Source organism: Camelus dromedarius, chromosome 20, assembly GCF_036321535.1.
Source record: "Camelus dromedarius isolate mCamDro1 chromosome 20, mCamDro1.pat, whole genome shotgun sequence".
Classification (NCBI taxonomy): Eukaryota; Metazoa; Chordata; class Mammalia; order Artiodactyla; family Camelidae; genus Camelus; species Camelus dromedarius.
In genome coordinates, this window is record NC_087455.1 from 12,298,768 (window position 1) to 12,322,396 (window position 23,629).

Below are 23,629 nucleotides of genomic sequence, written 5' to 3' on the forward strand. Positions count from 1 at the left end.
TGCAACTGGAGCATTCTGTGCCCGTCAGAATGACAAATAAAAGTATTTACATATTTGTAACTGTCAATATGCAAAGTAAATATGGGTTAAGGAAACTGACTTTGCTATTCTTATAGAAAATGCTTGCAATTGGGGTGTTTCTATTCCCAATATCCCCTGCAAGACATTTTTTGTTGTTATTGTTAAAACTATAATAATAAAAAAAACAGTCTGAAGGATTAGAAATAGGGAGCCTGGGATCACCCAGCCTGCACCACTGGAACAATTTACACCCCGGGAGGCGCAGAGACAGGACACACGGCAGATAATCAAAGTTTTATTTAAAATTACATAACACTTAAAAATAAACAATATGATATACTTGAATTTTTATTGTAACATAGAAAAATGCTTTCAAATACACTAAAACCTTCAATTTTACCCCAAAGTATGCTATGCAGCCAGTCGAAGTGCTTGGACAAGCATCACTCTCTACAGATGTCTGGGGTAGGAGGTAGGCTGCGGAGTTCCTTGCAGGCTGGTGGCTTTTCCTAGTCGGACTGCCGGTGTTTTTTCTTGTTGTGGCTCTCAATCGCCCTTCTCAGTGCCTCGTCCTGGATGAGATCCGACATTCGCACGTCTGTGTGGCTACAGCCAATTTTCGGGCAACTGTGAGGGATAAGAAAATCAACTCATGCTGCTTCACCTTAATGCCGTCAGCGTAAACTCTCATGTGCAAGAATTTAAGTGAGGGCTCTTTTTTTAATTGAATGAAAGATTCATTAAATACTATAGTGTTTCACAATTTTCAAAACTTTCACACAGGTGACTTCATATAATCCTATAATAACCCCCCCTTTTTTTCTCCTACTCCATCCCTCCCATCTCTCTTCCCTCTCCCACTGGGAACCACGAGTTTGTTCTCTGTATCTGTTAGTCTGCTTTTTTTGTTTGTTTGTTTCATTCACTAGTTTGTTGTTTTTTAGGTCCCACATGTAAATGGTATTGTACAGTATTTGTCTTTCTCTCATTTATTTCACTTAGCATGACGCCCTCCAAGTCCATCCACGTGGCTGCAAATGGCAAAATTTTGTTCTTTTTTATGGCTGTGTAATATTTAAGTGAGACCATTTTACCAAAAAAGGTGCACATTTTAAAAATCACGATTGATGTGCACTCATTCACTTGTCCATCAAGTGCCCCTCTGAGCCAGGGCCTGTCCAGTGCTGGGGGCACAGACAACGCCCACTTCACGGGGCTCACTTTCCAGTGGGGGAGACAGATGACCAGTAAGTCACCAAACAGATGCTTGCTGTGAGTTCAGGTGGCATTAAGGGCTACGAGGGCTAAAAAGCTGGGTCACGGGGGAGAGTGTGGGCCGAGGCTTATCTAGCAGGGGTCAGGGCGAGGCTCGCTGGGGAGGTCTTATCTGGAACAAGGGCTGTACGTGGCCCGGGCAGAGGCAGAGGCAGCGGCATGCGGAGAAGCCGAGGAGGCCAACGCTTGGTGCCCAGGAGGAAGATCACGGTCAGTGTGGCTGGAATGCCGAGGGCAAGACAGAGGGCATTTGGAGATGAGGTTGGAGGGGGAGCGGGGCTTTGGATTTTATTTTAAATACGAAACATGAGATAGGGGAGGGATGGGATTTGGTTTACATTTAGAAAACATGGCTCTGGCCGCTCAATGCAGACCACAGGCGGAGGGGAAGCTGGGAAGGGAGGGGATCATTCAGCAGTCAGGAAAGAGAGGGCAGCTTGGATGAGGGCATGGCAGTGATCAGCTTCTGATACAGCTGGAAGCAGAACCCATGAGACTTGCTGATGGACCCAATGTAGAGTGTGAAGGAAAGAGCTGAAGGGAGACTGGTGGTACCCTTCGTCTCCATGGTTAGAACTGGAAAACCAGGTTGGGATGGAGTCAGGCGTCCTGGTTGCTATATGCGCCCTCTGAAATGCCCACTAGTCCTCTCCGTGGAGAGACTGAGTGGGCTGCTGGGGACTTGGGGGAAAAGCTGTGGCTGAAGAAATCAGTGGGTGAGTCATGGTTCTGTTTAGATGTGGTCTCCTCTGAAGGCAGTGGGTTGGGTGAAGTCACCTGATTTCTGCTCAGCATGAACCAGACCTTGGTAGAGTAGAGGGCCCAGTACTCGGAGTCAAGCTGACCGGGGTCTGAATTCTAACTTCGCTGCCTACATGCTAGTTAGGAGACCACAGGCAACTCACTTCACCTTTCGCACCTCTGAGTCCTCAGATTTAAAACAGGGGCAGAATCCCAGTTTCACAGGCAACGCAGCACGCAGTAACGTTCATTCTCTCTATGACCTCCGGTGACTGTCATTTGTTCCCTACTCATCAGTCTTCTGGTTAAAGCTGCTGATCTGTCTGCAGCTCGCACACCTCCAGCACAGACACGCTCACATTCACGCATTCAGCTGACCCTGTTCTGTGACTGGCCCCGTGCTGGCTCCTAAGCACCCAACTGTGAAATACAAATGTAGGTTTCCGCCCCACACAGAGCTCCGGCCCAGTGGTCTGAGACAACGCTTCAAAAAAGCACAGGTATATTAACATAAAAAATAACAAATATAAGAGAAAAGCTATAAACCAGAAGGGGAAGAAAGCTGATTACGGGAGCTCTAATTTGTCCAGTAGTAGGAAGCGCTACAGTTCAACACGGAAGAGAAACTTTTTTTTGGTCTCGATTTCTGGACCAAGGCATCTTTATTTTAGAGAGGCATTAATCAACGTAATGAATAACACGCTTGCTAACAATATTTATTTTTAAAATACTGAAATATGCCTTATATGGTCGGATACACGTGCTAAAACGTGATTATATGAAAGAGGATCTCGGTGACTTGGCTCCCGTGGGCACCACTCTGACAATCTGGCTTTGTGTCAGGGGAAGGATTGCAGGTGCCTGAGAAACGTTTTACACTAGTTTAAAACACCCTGATGTCTCACAGTGAATTTTCTTCAGGCATGAAAGTGAATAAGCTGAGATTATGAAAAGGAAATGGACACATTCATGACTTCAGAAAAGGCATTTTTCATCATTTCAACTTCCGTGACGTGGACATGCAACTCTAAGTTTCTGGGAAGACTCTCAGCTAATGCTCACCAACCCCCCACACATGCACTCTGACTGCTGGGCCTTGGCCTCCCCCCGACTCCACAGAACAAAGTCTTTAACACCAATAGCCAGACAGTGAATAAGCTGTTTTAGGGAAGTGGAGAGTGAGGTGGGGAGGACTTCCTGATGACATCAGTGGTTTTAGTCAGTAAATGAGAGCATTCTGAGAATGTGTGATGGCATTAACCGCATCGCGCCGCTGCAGAGCCAGCGCGTCTCGGTGGGACGGAGCCCAGGGTGACCCGTGTCAGACAAAGAGGACTGAGCTCACTTTGGGGATCAACTCTGTGGACAGAGGCATTAACCAAAAAGCCCTCCCAAGGGGAGCCAGACGGCCTAAAGACACAAATACCGGCTCAAGAGTGAAAAAGCCCTGGGCACAAAGCTGGCTGTGGAACTCTGGGCAAGTGACTTAATTAATGGGCTTCAGTTTCTTCTTCTATGAAGGTGCAGTGTAGGGTTGTCATGAGAAATAAGTAAGGTGATGTGTGACGAGGGTCCAGGAATTCACTCAGGTGCTGCAATGCGCGGTTCCTGCTCTAGGACGCAACTTCTGTCCTCAAGGGCCATGCGGAGAAGATCCAGCCCCACCGAGGATGCTGGTGGGAACGGACAGGGCGCTGGGGGAAACAGGGGGCAGGGCATTTTGTCCAGCATAAGTGAGGGTTTCGGGAAGGCTTTCTGGAGGAGAAGATGATGCAGGAGCTGGGAGAGAGCCTTGTTTCTCACCCCATCCCAAATAAACAAACACAAGTTTCTAAACTAAAGAGGAAAACACAAGGTCAGAATGACATGATACTGAATCAGGGCACTCCTCCTCGGGAGACAGAACACCCTACATAAGCATTAGTGCATTAAATCCCACGACATCCTGGTGAGCAAGATAGGTGTGGCAATACCCAGTCTTAAGCTCTCGCGTCACTGCAGTGCAGGACTCAGACCTACAGGCCTGGAAGGAGAGGCTGAGTCCTGAAATCGGGTCACTGACGGGGCAGAACATTCCACCGCAGCAGCCAGCAAGCATCTGCTGAACAGAGGAACCAGGATCTTAGGGGTCTCACAGACTGTAGGGAACCTTGGCCTCGGCATCAGCTCAAAAGTACAGGAGTCTGAATCTGATGAGCTCCTGGGTCTGGGCTCCAAGAATTCCAAGGTCCAATCCAGCTCTAGAAAGTTCTAGAAAGCAAGTCTATAGACACCTCTGGAAATCTGAGTGGGATGGATTCCCTTCATACCTGAACACAGAAAGTAACTCTATCCTTCATCCTCCGAGTCTAAAATAATGTGTCACTAAGCAATGAGGTAAGTAATAAAAACATGAACGGTCTTGACCTCAGTAGCCTGACTGCTATTTGTTCAGTGCTCTAGAGTCCAAAAAGAGCTTTCCTCTAAGTGGTTTGCTTCTCCACTGCCAAGAAATTTGCTGGTCCAGACCGAGACTGGAATTCCCCACTGTTTTGTTTTTTTTTTTTTTTTTGATCCTGAAATTCTGTGAGATGTTGTTGCTGTTCCCGTTTTACAGATGAAGAAACTGAGGCTCTGAAGGGTTAACTGACTTGTTGGTAAATGGGTAAAATAGGGACTGCAAGCGTAATGCTGGAGGTTCTGCTGTACAAGGACATATTTCTGTTCAACTTAATTTTCTCTCTATGCTCTTCAATGTGACTGTTTGTTAATATAGTTTCTGTTCTTAAAAAAGGGAAGAAATGACTGTAGATAACTGGAAATATCTTATAAACATGGAAATCACAAGGCAGTTTTATTAGTAAGATAATAAACAGCCTGATTGTTAAGAGATGTGTTTTAGGAAATTATTCTAACTACTGTATTTAGTTAGGGCTAGAGTCTCAACAATTTCATTCTGACTTAAGCCAGTGGAAAGAGGTGTTCCAGGAGACCTCATGGATAGTAACATTTAGTTAGTGCCCAGTAACACGGTGTACCTGGAACTCCCATCTAACAAAACACAATTAGAATCATCCAGGAGGAAGAATTGAGATTTCTCAAACTGGATGTGTCATGGACGTTTTTAAACAAAGAGAACCCGGAATTGCTCATCGCCCTAACATGCATCCTGTTAAATGACACTAATTCGCGCTCCGTCAGGAACCTCTGGAGTAGGTTCTGAAGGGCCCTGGATTCTAATCTGTTGCCAAATGCAGTGTACCTCATCTCCAAGACCCTGCCCACTCCCCTACTGGCTCCCACAATACTCAAGTCTCTCATCTCTCGTCCTCTCTCTCCCGGCTTCACCTTAGACTGCTTTGCTGGAGTCTTCTTCCTCTGACTGCCTTGTCATTAATGAGTAATATTCTTTTAGGTGGGTCTGTATCAAATGCTGAGGGTAGCATGGTGAGCAGAGCCAAGCTGGACCCTGGCCTCATGTTGCTCAGAGTGAGGCCAAGGTCGCATCCTTGGGGGCTCTCGGTTGGCAGTTCCATCCAGTCCAGAGCGGCACCCGTGCTGGCACACGAGTGGGTCTGACTCCTCTGTACCAAATAACCTCACAGTCAACATCTCACGCCCAGAGCTCTCTCCTGAGTGCAAACACCCACATTTTCTGCACCTCCTGGATACTTCCAAACGGCTCTATTGCTAGGACCTCAGACTTTGCGTGACCCAGACTGTGCTTCTTATAATCCTTCCTAAATATGTTTCTCTCTTATGCCCTCTCTGTTGGCTAATAACATCGCCCAGTTTAGACATGTCAGTCATCCTTCAACTTTCAGTTATCAAATTCTGTTGATGGTAGCTCCACGATCACTCTCCTACCTCATTCCCTTCCATCTGTGATTCCTGCCTCTAAGTCCAAGGTCTCATTACCTGTACCTTCGTCTCCTGCAAAAGCATCCTCATTGACATCTTCACCTCCTGCCTTTATTAATCCTTCCCCTGAATTGCTACTAGAATCACTTCCTAAAATCCAGGTTGACTTGCCTCGTTCCCTCAAAACTCCACAATGTATTCTCTTGCCTATAGAATAATGGTGGCAAGAATGACGAGGAGGAGGAGGAGGAGGGGTAAGGTTTACTGAGTCTGACCATGTGACAGGTAGTTTAAGTGCTTTACATATATACCTTATTCAAATTTCAAACATACCCTTGAGGCACTTACAACTATCACCATCAATTTATAGATGAGGAAATTCATGAAATCATGACATCTGATGCCCTCTCCAATGAGTATAGAATAGAGAGAGAATTTACACCACTCCCCTATTGCTACCGTCCATAGCATCCTTCCAATCCCCAGCTAATATACTGTAACTGCAACCGTACCTACTATCCACCAAGTAGAACAGACTCTGAATGGGGCGAGCCTCTTGGCTAGAAAGACTCTTCATCATTCTTCTCTGAAATCCTTCTCATTTTTCAAGTCCCAACAAAAATACTACCTTCTCTCTAAACCTCCCAGACGTCTTCTACTTGGACTTAACTGTTATTATTAAGCCATAAGAATCTTCAGAGTTTGCAGAATCTGCACCTAAGTTATAAAAGTATGACAAAAACACCCAACTTTTCCAAACGACAGGTGTTTCTCAAGTGCTTCCAAACATCATTTCCAATTCAAAAAAGGCAAAGGACATTAGAAAGTCAAAGTATGCTGTTAAAAAGATGCATTTAAATGTGAGCCTGTTCTGGGAGTTGCTCCCACCCACCCTGGGACTTGTGAGAAATGAGCTTTGTATCAGTGCCTGCCCTTTTCAAATCTGACTCCAGGAGAATATCATAAACTTTGAGAAAGAAGAGCTGAGAAGCAGAACTAGCTGAGAATACCTATTCTTAGCAAATATGTTAACAAAATTAAAATTTTGTTTTTCAGAGAATAAACAGAAAAAAATGCTAGTAGGAAGGGAAGGCTTAGAAGCCCAGAAACAAAGAAAATTAAATTCATAGGGAAAATGGAAGGTTCCTTAGGGAAATATCACATCTCAACGGTAAGCTGAAAACTCAAAACAATTAAAATGTACTCAATCTCGATTTTGCAACCATGAGGCAGTTCTTCTAGAATAAATAGGGCAAATTACTTGACTGAATGACCATCAAGTTATCTACAGTCTCAAATAACCTATCTCTCAGTCCACACCCAGATCAGGAGTGGTGGGGAATTCCAATTCTAGGTCTGGACCAGCAAATTTCTGGGCGATGGAGAAGCTGGCCACACATCAAAAGGACTGTTATCAGAAGTCCATTGAGAACTGGTCACACCTGCAATTCCATTCCTTCGACAAATCTCTGATAAGAGCACAAGAAATGCCAACCAAGTCAAAACCAGTTTAGCCAACTCAGGATTCCATGTTCTTACAGGAACAGAGCCATGGTCCTCCAGGGTCGTGGGCAGAGTACGTACGTATGTACTTATGTGTGTGTGTGTGTGTGTGTGTGTGTGTGTGTGTGAAGGAGGTAGAAATATATGTACACAAGAAAAGAAAGAGTCTCCAACCACTCCAATTAAAAAACAAATTTCTCATGGAAGTCATCCATGAATTGACTTAAACCATTTGGGAAGTTGTTTAAGTAACTAAAGATATGAAAGATTTTCCTAGACAATTAAATCTTGAGCGTCAAGACAGATGGATAAGAATTCTTACCTTAGAATGCTGACTTAATGTTTTTTAAATAAATTACCTGTATTTCAGGCTGCAAAATTTTATTTATTTATTTATTTATTTATTTACCATTCCTTCTTGTTTGGGTAAGTGTAGTTAGAAAAGGGAAAAGAAATCTTAGTATCACAGTTCTTCACTTCTTTCAGGCTACAGCACAAATTCATAAAAATCCCTGTTATCTAATAATTAAAATTACATCCAATTCCTCCCTCTCCTGTTTTGAAGGTGTGGTGGAAGCTCCTTCAGCTTTTCCTGAACAGATTACTAATTTTTCCCCTCGCATATTGTTTATCCTGAAAGCCGGCTTCCATGTTTACACTATTTCTCCGGGAGGTGAATGGACTTCAGGAGAGGCATTTAAGTGTCTTTTCCTCCAGTGTGAACACGCCACCTCTGACTGACCACCCCTGGGAAGGTGCCACTTCCCTTACGGCATCAACTCACCAGGCCTTTTTCCTCCGCTTGTGCTTGGACTCAATCATGCGAACAATGGCTTCCTCTTCGTAGGTGTGGCCACACACTTTATTTTTCACTGGCTTCTTCATTTCCAGCTGCAATCAAGGAGACATTCCGCTTTCAGGAACCATGATGATCAGCTTCCAGTAACTCCTCCAAGCTCACCAATTACCTGGTAGAGTTTTTGCCTAGACCTGGGGCTTCCTCGGTTTAACTTCCCAATCTCATGGCTTTAGATAACTCTTGGGGCAGATGACCACAGAAGAAAATGCAGGGAGACCAGTGGTACCCATGTCACTTGCCCTGTGGGCCAGGAATTTATTCCTAGATCCCTAAGGGCATGACTGACTGAAAACTCTTTCCCACGCATTCTCTCCGACCCTCATCCCTTTTCTTTCCTTCCTCCTCAATTCTAGATGTGAAACGAAGTCAGAAAGCAAACAGGAACCCTTTGCCTCCATCAGGTGATTTGCTTGTACTCTCAGGCGAATTAGGGGAAAACAGTACCTGTGTAATGGGGCAGATGAAGTTGGTCTGACTTTGGGTCACAATCATATCTTCATCAACTCCTTCTGTGCCATCAGCCTCTCTGTCTGTTGGAAGACCATCTAGAGGGAAAAAGGGAAGTTGTTGAGTCTCCCCGCTCTGACATGCCAAGGACAGGAAGGGACGGAAGGAAGGAGGTTAACAGTTTCTCAGGGTCTATTTGGTGGCAGCCCCTGTGCTAAGCATTCTGCTGCATATTAACTCTTCTGCTCTTAAAAGAATCCTACAGGGGAGGTAGGACTCTGCCCATGTTTGGTAAAAAACCAGACGTCGAGCAGTAGAATAACTTTTTCAAAGTTACAGAGAATGAGTTTGTGAAAGAGTACTGTGCTGTGATCAAGAATGTGGCTTTGGAATCAGAAGGACCTGATTATCTTTGTCATTTCCAGCTGTGAGACCTCGGGCTAGCAAGGTCTTTTTTTTTTTTTTAAGCCTCTACTTTATAGCTTTGTTGCAAAAATTCAGAGGTGAAGAATTTAGCGTGCTTTGCACCGCTCCTAGCACAAAGACACATTTAATAAATGTTAATTATGGTTGGGCAGTGCAGGGGTTCTCAAACTTTTTGGCCTTAGAACCCTTTTATATTTTTAGATATTACTGAGGATGCCAATAAACTTTCAAAATGTGGGTTATATTTATCAAAGTTTGCCATGTGAGACATTAAGACTGAGGAATTAAAAAAATATGAATTTATTAATTCATTTAAAAAATAACAACCCCACTACATGTTAACATAAATGTCATTTAAAAAATTAAAAGTAATTATATTTTCCAGAACAACAAAAAAAAGTTAGAGATATGAATGGCATTTTGGAAAATATCTTTATTGTTTGGCTTAATAGAAGACAGTTGGATTTTGATTATCTGTGTATGTACCCAGTCTGTTGTGGTATCACATCATGTAACCTCTGGAAAAATTCACTTATGAAAAGAGAGTGAAAAGGGTAAATGACATCTTAGTATTATTATGAAGATAGTTTTGATCTCGTGGGTACCCTGAAAGGCTCTCAGAGAACCCTAGCCCACACTTTGAGAACCGCTGAGCAGTAAATGATAGGGCTGGCTTTGAACCTAACTTATTTGATTCTGAAATCCACGTTCTTTTCATTGCCCTTGCCCCTCACTGAGGGAAACTAGCTAATAGATGACTTTTGAATGGGATACTGAGAGAAACTCATGAAAGCCTTTCTTTCTGGAGAAGGGAGACGTCATTTTGCACAGAAATCAAAGATCAAAAGCGTTTTAAATACAAGTGTTGACAGTGTACTCCTTCCTCCTTCTTTCTCACCTTCCTTTCTCTCTTTTCCCTCCCCTTCCTTCTTTCATTTTGGCAAAATAACATAGACACTAAAACGTGCGTTGCTTTTTTTTTTAAAATTGTTTTATTTTGACTAGGGTTGTGGGGGCAGGTAACTAGGGTTATTTATTTTTAGAGGAGGTACTGGGGATTGAACCCAGGACCTCATACACGCTAAGCATGCGTTCTACCACTTGAGCTATTCCTTCCCCCCCTAAAAAGTGTCTCGCTTTTAATGTGTGAGGGAAACTCTGTTCTTAAGTTTGGACAGTTCTGCCCATCTTTTAGTTCCTAGCACTGCTGGTCCTGGCCTTGCATCTTGGCCGGATGATGCATCTGCTAAGAATGTACTCCTGGGGCAGGAAAAGGGCCACAGAACACTTGTTTAAGGTCACCCAGTGAACTAATGGCTGAAGCCCAGGGATTCAGCCCCCAGTTACTCTGTTTTTTTTTGTCTTGTTTTGTTTTTTGTTTTGGTAGGGGTTTCCTTTGTTTTAGCCACTAGTGCTATTTATACGCCAACATGCTTGTTGTCTTTTCTTAGAGTAAATGTCCTGCGAATCAGCTCTCATTCCTTGAAGGAAAGAGTGAAGTCCTCAGAGCTTAGAACTTCCCAGACAGAGCATTTTTAACCACTGGTCATTAAGGTATGGTGCCTGGGGCCTTCCAGCCTTTCAAGGGCTTATAAAAATGTCTTAGACCTTGAAGATCATTGATTGGCTTCAAAACAGGATAATAACAAAAAACTGAAATTAACAAATATTAAAGAGCTACAAAATGTAATGTTAGCTTAACTTCATTAATTGTTGATTTGGTAATCAAAAATATTTCCTTTAGAAGCAATAGGTAGGCTAGATTTAGATTTTAATTTAATAATTCACAAATATGCTAAGATAATGCTGAGAAATTAATAGCCAAGTCATTTACTTGTAATCAACCTTATTCCAAAGTAAAACTGAAAGAAATCTTCAAAAAATTCTGTTAGCAAGAAAATTATATTTAATGTGGAGGTTGCCATATTTTGGCTATGATGTGAGTTGGGGCCTCTGAAATCATTTTTCTCAGACCTGTGAAAGCTTTTTGTGTTTCCCCAGACCTAGCTTTGGTATTAATAGCACAAGAGTCAGACTTCTAAAAGGGTCTCTTATGAACCCAACGATTCCTCATGATGGCTCAGGAAAGCTGGACAGTAAGGAGAAGAGTCAAGGAGCAGGCTGGGAGCGGTTCTGATTCCCTGATTCACTTTCCAAAGCCTCCTCCCATGGGCTGCTGCCCACTTCTGATTGCGTGTTTGACAGTCAAAATAAAAGCGTATCTCTTTGTCTGTTTCTTAACTGGGCTTATTCTGAACTGATGGCAGAGTCCTGATCGTATACGTTATTCTGTGGAATTCACCAGAAAATCTGTTGGATAAAAACAGAGTTCAGCCAATATGAAAGACTGTGGGTTTTTTTTTTTTAATTGTCTATTTTTAAATTTCAAAAGGTAGAGGAAGCAAGAAAGCACAACTCAAATGAAATGCCAACCGCTGGGGAAGGCTGAGCAGGGAACTTAGAAGCTGTAGGTGGCTATCAACAGCAGTGATCGCTAAAGAGGGAGGTGACAGAAGTGAGACCAGGGGAGAATGCCAACAGTGAGCAACAGCCCACGGACCGAGAGTCTAAAATGAGAGCGTCTCAAGCTAAACTTCTCTCAGGGTAGAACATTTCCTCACCCGAAACCTATATTTATAGAAAGTGATATTAACCCTGGGATTCTACAGTGAGCTAAAACAAAAGGTCACATCTGGCAATAAATACCACTTCCACCTATTTACACAAAATGACAAAGCTTTTTGATAAGCCTGGTAAAAGGAAGATTGGAGAGATCTTCCAAAAAACATCCCCTACTAGGATCACAAAAATTTTTTAATTGAGGTTATATATCCTAAGTCTCTCATTTACTTGAAAACACTGAGATTCAAAGACATTATAGGTTTTGTCCAAAGTCATGCAGAGAGTTAGTAAATCAGTGCATGGCTGTATTTTTGGGCCTGGCTAATCTGAATACTAAAGCCAGTGCACTGGTTCTGGGAGCCACCCCTCCTTCCCCGCCTTTTTATTTTATTAATAATAATACCTCAAGTTTACTGAGTGCTACATAGAAGCTACTGTGTTAAGCACTTTATATACATTATTCCATTTAATCCTCACAAAATACCCATGAAGAAAAACTCTATTGTTAATCCCATGGCATAGGAAGAAAATTTAAGCCCCTCACAATATTTTTAAGGCAAAAGTGGAAAATATCAGCATTATAGTAAAGAAATAAGTGGATTATTTCAGTTTAAATGTTATTAAATAGATCTCAAAAAAAAGTTTGATTCCAAAGAGAAAGACAAGCAAATGAGTCATCCTGTTTTCCATATACATACACAAGATAAGCTGTTAGAAATAGACACGCCAGCTGCCAACTTCCGGCCAGATGGGCAGATCTCAGATCCACCCCTCACATCCATGCCTGGGCCCAGGGCACCCAAGCCAAGTGCTGAGGAGGGAAGTCTTGGCAGGAACTAACATTCACAGAGGACCCACGAGGGATATATCAAGGGATGAGTTAGTAACTGAGATGGGGGATTTTTTTGATGTCATAAAATAAAAACCAAAAGGAGAAAACATGAAAATGCTTGTAGTAGTAAGTAAGTAAACAATCGAGGATTTCCAAAGGTCTCCGAATATTCCCCAGTGATGTAAGGTTCGGGGGTTAGTGAGGGCATTTATTGGACCGCAAGGTGTGGGTGCATGACTGTTCCCTCGTCTCAGCCACCCTCCTCCTACTTGCTCAAGCCCAAACCTTGGGAGTCACTCTTCATTATTCCTTTCCCTTCATCCCTCACATCCGCACCATTGGCAAGTTCTGTTGACTGGTTCTAAACAATATCCCCTACATCTAAATCTGGCCTCCTCTCTCAGTTTCTACTACATTAGTCCAAACCACTATGGCCTCCTGCCCAGACTTCTTCAGTAGCCTCCTAACTAGAATCCCTCCTTCAACACGGGCCGCCACCCTCCCCTGCCTGATTCCTGCAGTGGCTGTCTACACAGCCAGCTCCTTTGACTGTGTAGACAGCCATCTCACCCACTGTGCTTGACTCACACCAGTCTTTGCTTCTAGAACATGCCATGGTCTTTCCCATCTTTCAGCCTCTATACTAACCTGCCTGGAATGTTCTTCCACCTGATCTTTGCTTCCCTTACCCCTTCTTGTCGTTTTTAAAAGGTGGTTTACGTGCTATCACTTTGGAGAGGCCTCCTCTGATGTCCCAAGCTAAAGGCAGCACACGGGCATCCTCCCCCACGTCACTCTGCTGTGACTGCACAACAGCCGTCTCTGAGTGCTAGTTTCTCGTCTGCCTCCCTTGCTTCTCCCCTCCCCCTCCCTTGTTCTCTTCCAGGAAAGCAGGGACTTCACTGTCTTGTTCACTGATGTTTCCTAGATTCTAGAATGTCCCTGGCATGTAGTGGTGGCTGATCAATAAACATCTCATTAGTAAAGTGCTTCATCCAACAAGGCATGAGTGGGCGGGTGTTTCACAGGGATATACTTAACACACTTAGCAGACGTGGCGACACACACACGCACACACACACGCACACACACACACTCTCACATGATGATGATTTTGCAGATTTTAGGCAAATAACAGGGAGGACCTCACTCTAGTCGGGGTACAGCCGAGGACCCTGAATTCCACGTCAAAGGGAGGAAGTAAATGTAAGTGTTACAATTATAGTAGGCTGTGCGGTAATTACAGAGGAGAATCCAGACATGGTCTTGTGGTCAGAAAACACACTTGGGCCTGGCCACACACAGCCCTGGTATTAGTCACTTGTCTGTCTTCAGGCATCCCAAATTTGGCTGACAGTTAGACAGTTTTATGCCAGCTGGGAATAAAAGTTGATTGCTGTGTGCTTTTTCAATTAAGCCTGAACATTTTTTCTAAAAAGTACTTTTCTCTTGAAAGTTAGTAGCAAATATTTCACAAATATTTGTTGCCTGCTTGAAATGCTTCTTGGACTGGCCAGATTATTTTACTTGCACTATTCTGGGACAGTGTATTTGGAGAGGCTGAGCTGGTACACAGAAGATCCGAGGTCCTCCCCAGTGTGCGAAAGAACATTGATTCCAAGTCTGAAACTGTAGTCATAGTGTCTGCGCCAGCTCCTGACTTGTTTCTTCTACCCAGCAACCCACAGCCGGGGCTACGAGCAGCCCATCTGTAAACTCAGACATATCTTAGATTCCAAATGGAAAAAGAAGTGTGTCAGCAGCGCAGTCCCTCTGGCTTGGAATTAAGAGGAGTGTGTATGTGTGAGTGTGCATGCGTGTGCATGTACGTGTTGGGTCTACTCTGTGGTACCAATGGGTGTCCAGCTTTGTCCTTTAGGTTCTTCCTGCGACTAGTGGCCCGTCCTGAATGCTGGCTTTCTGCTTGGGCCAAGCTGTCACAGAGGGAACTGAATCCTAGTTTTGATACTCTCTGGCACTGGCTGAGACTCTGCTGTGTGTAAACAGCTTTTGCAGAATCAAAATGCAGATCATGTCCAGAGAGGGCCTACAGAACTAAAAATTTCCTGGATCTGTCACCTTCATAGGATGACAAAATTCAATAAGAACATTTTCAACCAAAAATGTTCAACACACATATTGAGTTAATGATCAGAACAATGGATAGAGCAGAATAAGGCTCCAATAAGTTTTATTTATCATACATATGTACATACATATTTTATTATAACCAATGTTATATAATTGTAAATTGTTGTTGCTATTATTATTTTTACCACTACTTTGTGCCAGGCACTGTGCCTGGTGTTGGCAAAAAGTAACCCTTGCCCTCAGGGGCCTCTGTCACATTGGACAGTCACAGACAGTGCAAAGCAGACTTGTGAGGGCTACGCATATACAGGATATTGTGGAGAGAAGTTCCCAGGAGACAACAGGGTCAGCCTCTCTGAGGACTTAGGACTGATCTGTAACCATGAGTAGGATCTTTCAGTTCACATTTTCTGATATAATTCTGCTGCCCCCTTAAATGCGACCATTTCATTCACTGCTGTCTCAAGTCAACATTCTGATCAATATTCTTCCTTCTTCAGTTAACTATAATTTGTACTCCTGTCAGGGTCTACATGCTTAGAAGAAGCTATATGTATCCAACACAATTCATTCCCACCCAGTCCAACCCAATTCAACCCAACCGAACTCAACCCAACCCAATCCCTACAGCTAATCCCCCTTCTTTGAAATCTCGTAACACCTACTGTATATACCATACCCTATTAGCTTAAACTTCTTCATTATTCACTTATTTTATGTGGATGGAACTTCTTTTCCAGGCAGATTGAAGGCTCTTTGAGAACAAGCATTGTGTTCAAGTCAAGCCAATTCAGCTCAAGGTGCATTTATTGAACACTCACTCTGTGCTAAATACTACATAAATGTCAGTAGATACAAAGAGGACTAAAATCGGGTCTGGTAGGAGAGACAGAAATAAATACATTCTGTACAATGAGTGAAATAACAAAGGTGTTTTGTACAAAGGATAAAAGTAACCTAGAGGGTCTAGGAAGGTGGGCTGAGGAATCAGGGAGAACCTCCCGGAGAAAGTGATGACTAAGCCAGGCTCTCCAGAGAGGCGTGGTAAGAAGAGGGAAGGACAGGCAGTGAGGATTACAGTGTTTAGGAATGTGAGCTCTGGAAACAGCTTCCCCGGGTTTGAATCCTGGTCCCAGCACTTTATCAGCTGGGGGCTCTTGGGCGAGTTACTTTACCTTTCTTTGTTTCCATCTTCTCAGCTGTAAAATGGAGCTTATAATTACACCTACTTCATAGAGCTGTATGAGGATTACGTGAGTTACTGTATGAAAAGTTTTTCAAAGGGTGCCTGGCAAATAGCAGGTGATCAATAAATATTGTTATGATTATTAATATCATTACTTGGAATTCCCATGGAGCTAGCATAGAGTGGGTGCCTGCAACATACACGCTCAAGTGAGTTAAAATGATGTGCCATGGAATTATCCAAAGAGAAACCGCAAGACGGTCTGACCCAGGATTCTGAGTGGAATGAGCCCTTCCATGCCCAGAGCAGAGTGAGGTTTAAGCTAGCCCCGCTGTAGTTAGCTGACATAGCACTATCAAGATCTTCAATTTGCTGTCCGCTTTCACTTCCATGGCTCTTTCGACATACTCCTCTGAAGATCTTGAAAGTAAACTGAATGAAGGGTTTCAGCTTACTTCCTCCAAATGAGCTGACATTTTCATAACATGGACCCTCTTACATTATCATGCACCTGTTAATTTATCTACTGTTGTTTTAGCCGTGTTCTTTGTCCTCAGCAGACATCATGTATTAATTTACCTCCATTTCTTTAAATGCTGTCAAAATATGTCATAGGTTAAAATATGAGGGGCTTAAAGTAATCAGAACCCAGTATATTCTTCTGGTGAGACAAAAATCAATCCACTGAGATCTGCTCATATAATATCCACTTCAAGTCAATAAATACTGAAAATGTCCCCCAACTCAGGACATGCATTTAGTACTTTCATGCAAGTACAGAGAAGGTTTGGTGCCCATTTCCAGCGTACCACGCAAAAGCAGAAAATCGAAGGCACACATTCTGTTTCTTCGCTCTGGGCAATTAATCAGAAAACCACATGATAGGAAAGCTGATTAGCCAGCATTAAGAAAGTCTACAACTCTCAATTATTTAGATCCATGGTGGAGTATGAGGCCAGCAGAGATCAGATGAGAAGTCCCATTCAGGCTCATCTTACATTTTCTTATTTTAGAGGGTTGTAAATACCACCCATCCAGGTACCCAAGACAGCACAGGCAACTTGTTCCCATACTCTTTCCAATCTCTATTTTAAACTAGCTTGACAGTGTCTCCTTCTTTTCATGCTCACGGCTGCTGTCCTAGTTCAAGTCCCCAGCATTTCCTATTTAGAATCTTGCAAAAAGTTCTTTATTTACCTCTCTGCCTCAGTCTCCCCCCAAGTCTAGTCTTTCTACTCCAGCTAACACCTTTCTAAAACCATGGCCTCATAAGCACAACACTTTTCATTAGTTAGCCCAGAGCATCCTCATCTCTTGCTACTCTCCTTAGTCCCATTCCACATATCCATTCCAAACTAATTACAGTTCGCCCACACTTGCCATGCTGTTCTGCACCTCTGCAGCCCTTCACCCAGCAACCTGTGACCACCCTTCATGACTCAGTATTTCCCCTGTGAATCCCCAAGCTGAGGTGACTCCTCTTTCAGCCTCCAGAACATCTCTGTACCAGCTGTAATCATTTGTTTACTTCTCTATCTTCCCAACTAGACCATGACTTCCTTGACAGAAGGAACCCTGCCTTATTTATCTTCGTGTTCTTAGGGAGTCAGGCAAGTTGCAGGAATTTAATAAGTGTCCATTGAATGACTGGTTGCCAAAACAGAGGAGTGCTTTGAATATTGTTATATATAAACTGACGGTGGTAATAAGATGAAAACAGGGAAGAAGGCTGTTTTGAAGGCAAATGTTTTAGAATAAGACAAACTAGTCTTTGATCTAATTACTACTTTTCCAGAAAGGGAGCCATTCTACACTGCCTGGGTAATTTTCCATCCTCTATTCCACTTCTGTGCAAAAGCAGATTAGCAGAAAGCAAGATGATAAAGGTCATATTCCAAGAAATAAACTCTTTCACATTATGTCTTTAGATAATCTCTGATTCTATTCCATTGCCCCAAGCCCACCATGTCCAGAGGAAAGTACAATAATCATCAGTTATGAAAAATGTGTACATTATCTTAAGTGTGTTGAGTTTAGCCAGAGTGTACATATAGTGATATTCAAGTACAGCAGTTTTTATAATAGAAAAATGATGGGGAAATCTAGATATTTGACAGACTAAGAATTTAAGTGAACTGGGACATCACCACTCCTCAAATCTGATAGACATTAAAAACAATCTTTGTCATCAGAAAATGCTTATGTTATAATACGAGGTGGAAAAAATAAATTAAAACTATATATGCAGTATGATTAAGTAATCTTAAAAATGGTATATAGAAAAAAGACTAAGAGAAAATATGTCAAAATATTGTGGTCCATTGTGTCCCAGGGACATAACTACTGTATATGTGAACAGGTCGTGGAGGAATCAAGGAACATTTTTTATTTTTGAAGAAGAATTGTTTGGCTTGCGCTTTCTATAGTTAGTTCTCTCTATGAAACCAAGTGATATTTAAGGGCTAAGTAGGACCCACAGCAATGGGGATGGATGAATTGGTTTATTCAACTTGTCAAACTGAAACAAATTATGAAATCAAGTTTAGAGATCATAATATTTAAAAAAGGAACTTTAAAATTTATTATTGCTCAACTTTAAAACTGCAGCATTTCAATTTCGGGTAAGACAGGGGCCATGACACCATTTCACCCTCTGATATTTCTCTAGATTTACTATCCTAATGACAGTTGTAATATTTCAAACTTATCTGCCCCCCGACAAGGTAATGCATCACAACTTAATTTATATAGTATCTTCTCTTGCATCTCCTCTAATTTTGGAGCTCTAGACAAAACAGTCATGAGCTACCTGGACAGAAGGCAGGACTTTGATAATAGAGTACAGCTACCACCAATGTCATACTTTGTTTTGTAAAGCCTCTCAAAATAAACGATAAACTTTAGTCCTCAGAGGATAAAAGGTAGAGAGCCACTGAAGATGTCCATTTTGGGGTAAAGCTCAGTGAAGGGGGAAGTACTTGTCTTACTAAGGGATGGCAGTAACAATCATATATGTCACTCTGTAGGACTTACCCAGCACGCTCATTACAAAATGCCACAGAACCTGGTACTAATTACATATGCTTAGTTTTGCTTTTTTACATGCACTTGATAAAGAGTATCAAGGTTTATTTTGGATCCATTTAAAAATTCTTTATGGTGGCACCAGGTAGTCATGCAAAAAATAAAGAAAAAAGAAACGAGAGTGGCTCCCCACAGTACGTTCAATCTGGAAGACATTAAAAAAGGTCGGAGTCGGAGGGACCAAATCCAGTGAGGCTTCACAGTCCTGTCAGCAGCACAGTTAGTGAAGCCATCCAAAATGTAGCTCGGCTCCCGGGCTCGCCGAGCGCTCAGACCCAATCAGGGCTTCCGAGAGTGAGGATCACAGACGCCCTGGTCAGCCTCGACATCTGTTTTCAGTTTTCAGGGTCTAGTCTGAAGTTAGCCTAACAGAAAACATACCCCAAAAAACCCCAAAGCCCACTGCCAACTGGAAGGAAGAAGAACAATGAGAGGGGGGAAGAGAGAGAGAGAAGAGGAAAAGAAGAAGGAGGAGGAGGAGGAAGAGGAAGGATGGGAGGAGGAGGAGAAGGAGGGGGAGGAGGAGGAGAAGGAGGAGGAGCAGGAAGGATGGGAGGAGGAGGAAAATGGGGAGGAAGGGGTTAGGGAGGAGGAGAGGGAGGGAGAGAGAGAAAGAAAGAAGGAAGGGAGAAGGGGCGGAGGGGTGAGGACGTCTTCAACAGCATGGAGCCCGAGGAAAGGCACCACCGCTCACACACCTAGAACCAAGTCCTTGTCGCTAAGCCTTCCTTCTTCTCCCCCACCCCCCTCCTCCACTTTCCACATACAAAGGAAGACACATGACTTCAAAATCGGGATCAGCTTAGGACACAGCTCTTGTGAATGTGTACAATAGATCTGAGTCATTCGTTCATTTTGTAAACATGAAGAAATCACACTTTTAAAACTTCCTCCTCCATGACATTCACAGCACTGGACAATTTGCCTAGCATGGTACATTTACCCTTTTCCTTATCCACACCCAAAGCTGTCAGGAGGGGCAGGTTTTCCTTCTCATTGAAAGCGCACATATTCCAGGGCAGGTGACAGAGGGAGCATGGATGGGAGGCAGAAGCAGGGCTGACAGTGGCTGTGGCGACTACGAGCCTGGGCTGGGCCACACGGAAACGCAGAGGACCGAGGAGCAGCCCTTCCTCTGGCAGACCCTCTCACTTAGGACCCCCTCTACGCCCCTCTCCCCGCACTTAACAGACCATCACTAATTATCTGTTTCTGTCACAGTCTCCTTGACTCATCTGTAAGCAACTCAAGGACCACCTTTGTTCATCTCTGTATCCTTAATGCAAGGCGCATGGTAGGGGCTCAGTGTTGATACATGGAATTCAAACTTGAGGAGTCCTTGGCAGCTTAAAAATTGCTCTAACTCTTTTGCAGGAAAGAGGTTCTGTGCAAGACCCAGAGAAGAGTTCTAGAAGGCATAGACTTCGGGGGAGTCGGTCAAATCTAGACCTAGGTACCACGTGGCTCTACCATAAATTAGAGGATAGGTATTAAATTTCCTGCAGGCTGTCACTCTCTTTTTCATTTCATTAGGATACAGTGAAGATGAGATAAAAATGATTTGCCCTCATTAGAGAAAAAGACCGAATAAACACATCAAGGCAGTAACCAAAACATCACAGGTAAGAACCCTGGAGAGTTTCGGAAAGGGCAAAGCAGGGTGACTGGCTGATCTTGTTGTTCATTTTCAAAGCCTGTGGGGGTCCAAGTCCCAGCGCCCCAGTGTACAGTCAACAGTCATTCATGAGCACTAATGGAAGGGAAAGAGCAGATGGTAAGGACGGGCAAATCAAAGGATGTAAGAGAGGAGAGAAAGAAGAAAAACGGCTCTCGGAACTTGCTTTACAAACTCTCTAGAGAAAGAGAAAGATGTCAAGTAACTACCTTCCTGAGCTGTGAGGATGCTGCGGTGTCAGAGCCATGACCTCTAGCCCGGCGTGTGTGTCTCAGCCGGCCTGTGCAGCGAGTGGTGGAGGGGGGCACCGAACAGCGAGCACACCCCCCAACACCGCGGAGGGCCAAGGCTAGCCCACAGCTCTCCCGTGTCTCTGAGCACAATTCTCTTCCTTAGCTAAAAATTCCCTTGGGACAAAAGCAAAACATGGTGAGGCAACTGCTGAGGTGACGGGGGAAGACTCACTTTGAGGCCCTCGACCCCCTGCCCAGTGCGGGGGAATTCAGAAGCCAACAGAGGAGGCGGGCTACAAATACATAAAGGGTGAATAGAGAAATTGTGCAGGGGAAGTAATTAGCACACTCGTTACAGGGGTCAGAATTAGGAGCAGTGGAATGAAATTAAGAAAAAGGAAAATTTCAATTGTCAGGAAAAACTTGGTTGGGCCCATTGTGAGGGGGAGACGAGTTTCGCATAATCTTCACATAGCCTGAAGGCCCTTCATCGATACAGAGTTGGCCCAGAATGAGCTGGAAATTATTTAAAGGGAATTTTATTTTTGTTACCAAAAGGAGACTAGGTTACTTGATGACACACACAGAGAGCCTCTCATATCTAATTTTATCATTCTGTTCTCTCTTCGAAATTAAATTGTAAAATAGCTAATGACAAAAAAGCCTATGAGTATTTCATTCCAAAAATATGATTCAACATCCAAGGAGATCAAAATCGGCAGAGCGAGAACAAGTGAGGAGAATGGAATACAGTCAAACGTGCTTCAATTGACAACAGATTTACAGACAACAGCCAACTAAAAAGGAATCAGCACTAAAAACAGGACTGGTTTCTCTTATTTTTCAGAATGACTTCAGTTACTCTTTCAGAATTAATACTAAGATGGCAATTAAACTTAATTAATCATTGTCGGAAAAAGGTAGAGCATTAGCTTTCAAATTTGAACCCAGTTTCAGGATGACGGTAGCAGTCTCGCAGCTGTTGGATAACTGAAACTTGCAGCCCTAAGCAGGGTTTAAACTTCAGGTTGCAATAAGAGACTACAGTGTTGGAGGCCTATGGTTTCCTAGGATTGGGAGTAAAATGTCAAGAAAATCTATTTTCTCTTCCTCATTTAGGAGCCCAAAGAATGATTCATGTAACTTTCATTGAGTAAATGTCTGCTGACCACCACTGCTTCCTAGGTGCGGAGGATGCACAGACCAGGCGTTGAAATGCACCAGGAAACCCGTGACTACATCCTGGCAGGCTGAGCACTGGGACACATGTGAGCTTAGGGGGCCGTGGGAGCTCACAGGGAGGCTTTGAAGCATGACTACAGTTGGGGTGGTGGGCAGTGACGCTGGGAAGAACCTTGAAGGAAAAGGAGGCAAGAAACGTGAGAGAAAGCAACGCCTGCCGTTCCACCAACCTCAGTGGACGGGTTTAGGAGCAGCAACTCCAATGATATGTACAAACACCCTATTACGTACATTACGGTAAATGAAGCAACGCAGGCATCTGAAAGTCAGGCTTTCTGATATTACTTGGTATTTCCCCTGTATTGTTACCATTATTTAAATGCCTTCCAAAATCTAAGCTACTCAGGAGCTTGTCTGCTTGCTGCTGCTGCTTCTTCCCACCCACCCACCACCGTGTACTGAGGGCTGTCATGCTTGGTGGCTCCTGTGTTCACCAAGATCAGTCAGGCAAGCAGAGCCCCTGATCTGAAGGACTCACTGTCTAGTGTCAGGGGAGAGAGTGCCATTCAAATACAGTAGGATAAGTTCTACGAGCTCAGCAATGGGGTCCAAAGGAGAAAGGGGATGCTGAGCAGGACGGGGAGCTCCTGCGAGCCCCGCAGGCAAGAGAGATCCAGGTACATTTGGAGAGCTCTAAGTGGCTCAGGGAGGCTGGGAGAGAGGAAGCTGGGAATGGATGGGACACAAGGCAGACCTAGATGACATCAGATACTGCTGAGCAGTGACCCTTCCACAGCAGCAAGGTGTCAGGGCACATGCTAAAAGTTTTCCTCTCGTATGTGAATTATCAACATGTAACGTTCTGGACAGGATTTCTCAGGATGAATTATGTCTTGTGATGAGGTACTCTGTATTCTCCCCAGCTTGTCTGCTCATCCTTGCCCTTCGTGTCAATTGTTAATTCAGGGCTAAAGCTATAAATACATTTTTAGAGACTCTGAAAAACCTTTGGTCTGATTTCAGATCCAAAGATGTCTTAAGCATTGTGATGGCCTGATTCAGGCCTTATCAAAAAACCTTTCCCATAAACTTTCAGTGTCACCATACACACTGTATTTATTACTCCTGTAATAAATTTCATCTCAAATCCTCCTTCTGACAACAGGCACTGTATTTTGAAAGGATAGACGGCCTGCAGGCAGATTCAAAAGCAGAGTTTACAACACTCAGAATTTTAAAATGCAGGCTTTCATCTTGTACAGTGTTAACTATATAATTGCTAACTTGATTTTTCTTTTCTTCTCTATATTGCTTCGGAGGTTCTAATGAAATGCTTGCTGTCATTGCTGATGAAATTCAGAAAAGGACCACTGGTTCTTTACCCCACTTGGGAATTTTGATGCAATAGATGTTTGCACACTGCTGTCAGGACACATAAGATTCGTTATTTCTAAGTGCAAAAGGAGCATGGCTTTTCAAAAGAAAATTGAGAAGAAAATTCAAGCAGGGGGGACCTCGGGAAACCTGGCAGGAAGAAGCTTTTGTGTCCTACTGATCTGATTGTATGAAAAATATTTTCAAGAGCTTTTACATAAAAGCCAGGTTTTTGTTG

At 43.4% G+C, this 23,629-nt stretch overlaps 1 protein-coding gene across 4 annotated transcripts in view; it reads right to left on the reverse strand.

Moving 5' to 3' along the window:
* Positions 1-303: 303 nt before the first annotated feature.
* Positions 304-23,629, reverse strand: part of NSMCE2 (NSE2 (MMS21) homolog, SMC5-SMC6 complex SUMO ligase) — a 208,467-nt gene continuing 185,141 nt past the window's right edge. For all 4 annotated transcript variants that reach the window (XM_031439617.2, XM_010988780.3, XM_010988781.3 and 1 more), the window contains 3 exons: positions 8,684-8,784; positions 8,165-8,271; positions 304-648 (listed from right to left, as the gene is read on the reverse strand). In XM_031439617.2, the coding sequence (XP_031295477.1) occupies positions 531-648; positions 8,165-8,271; positions 8,684-8,784 (326 nt within the window). In that variant the 3' untranslated portion in view covers positions 304-530. The remainder of the gene's footprint in view (positions 649-8,164; positions 8,272-8,683; positions 8,785-23,629) is intronic.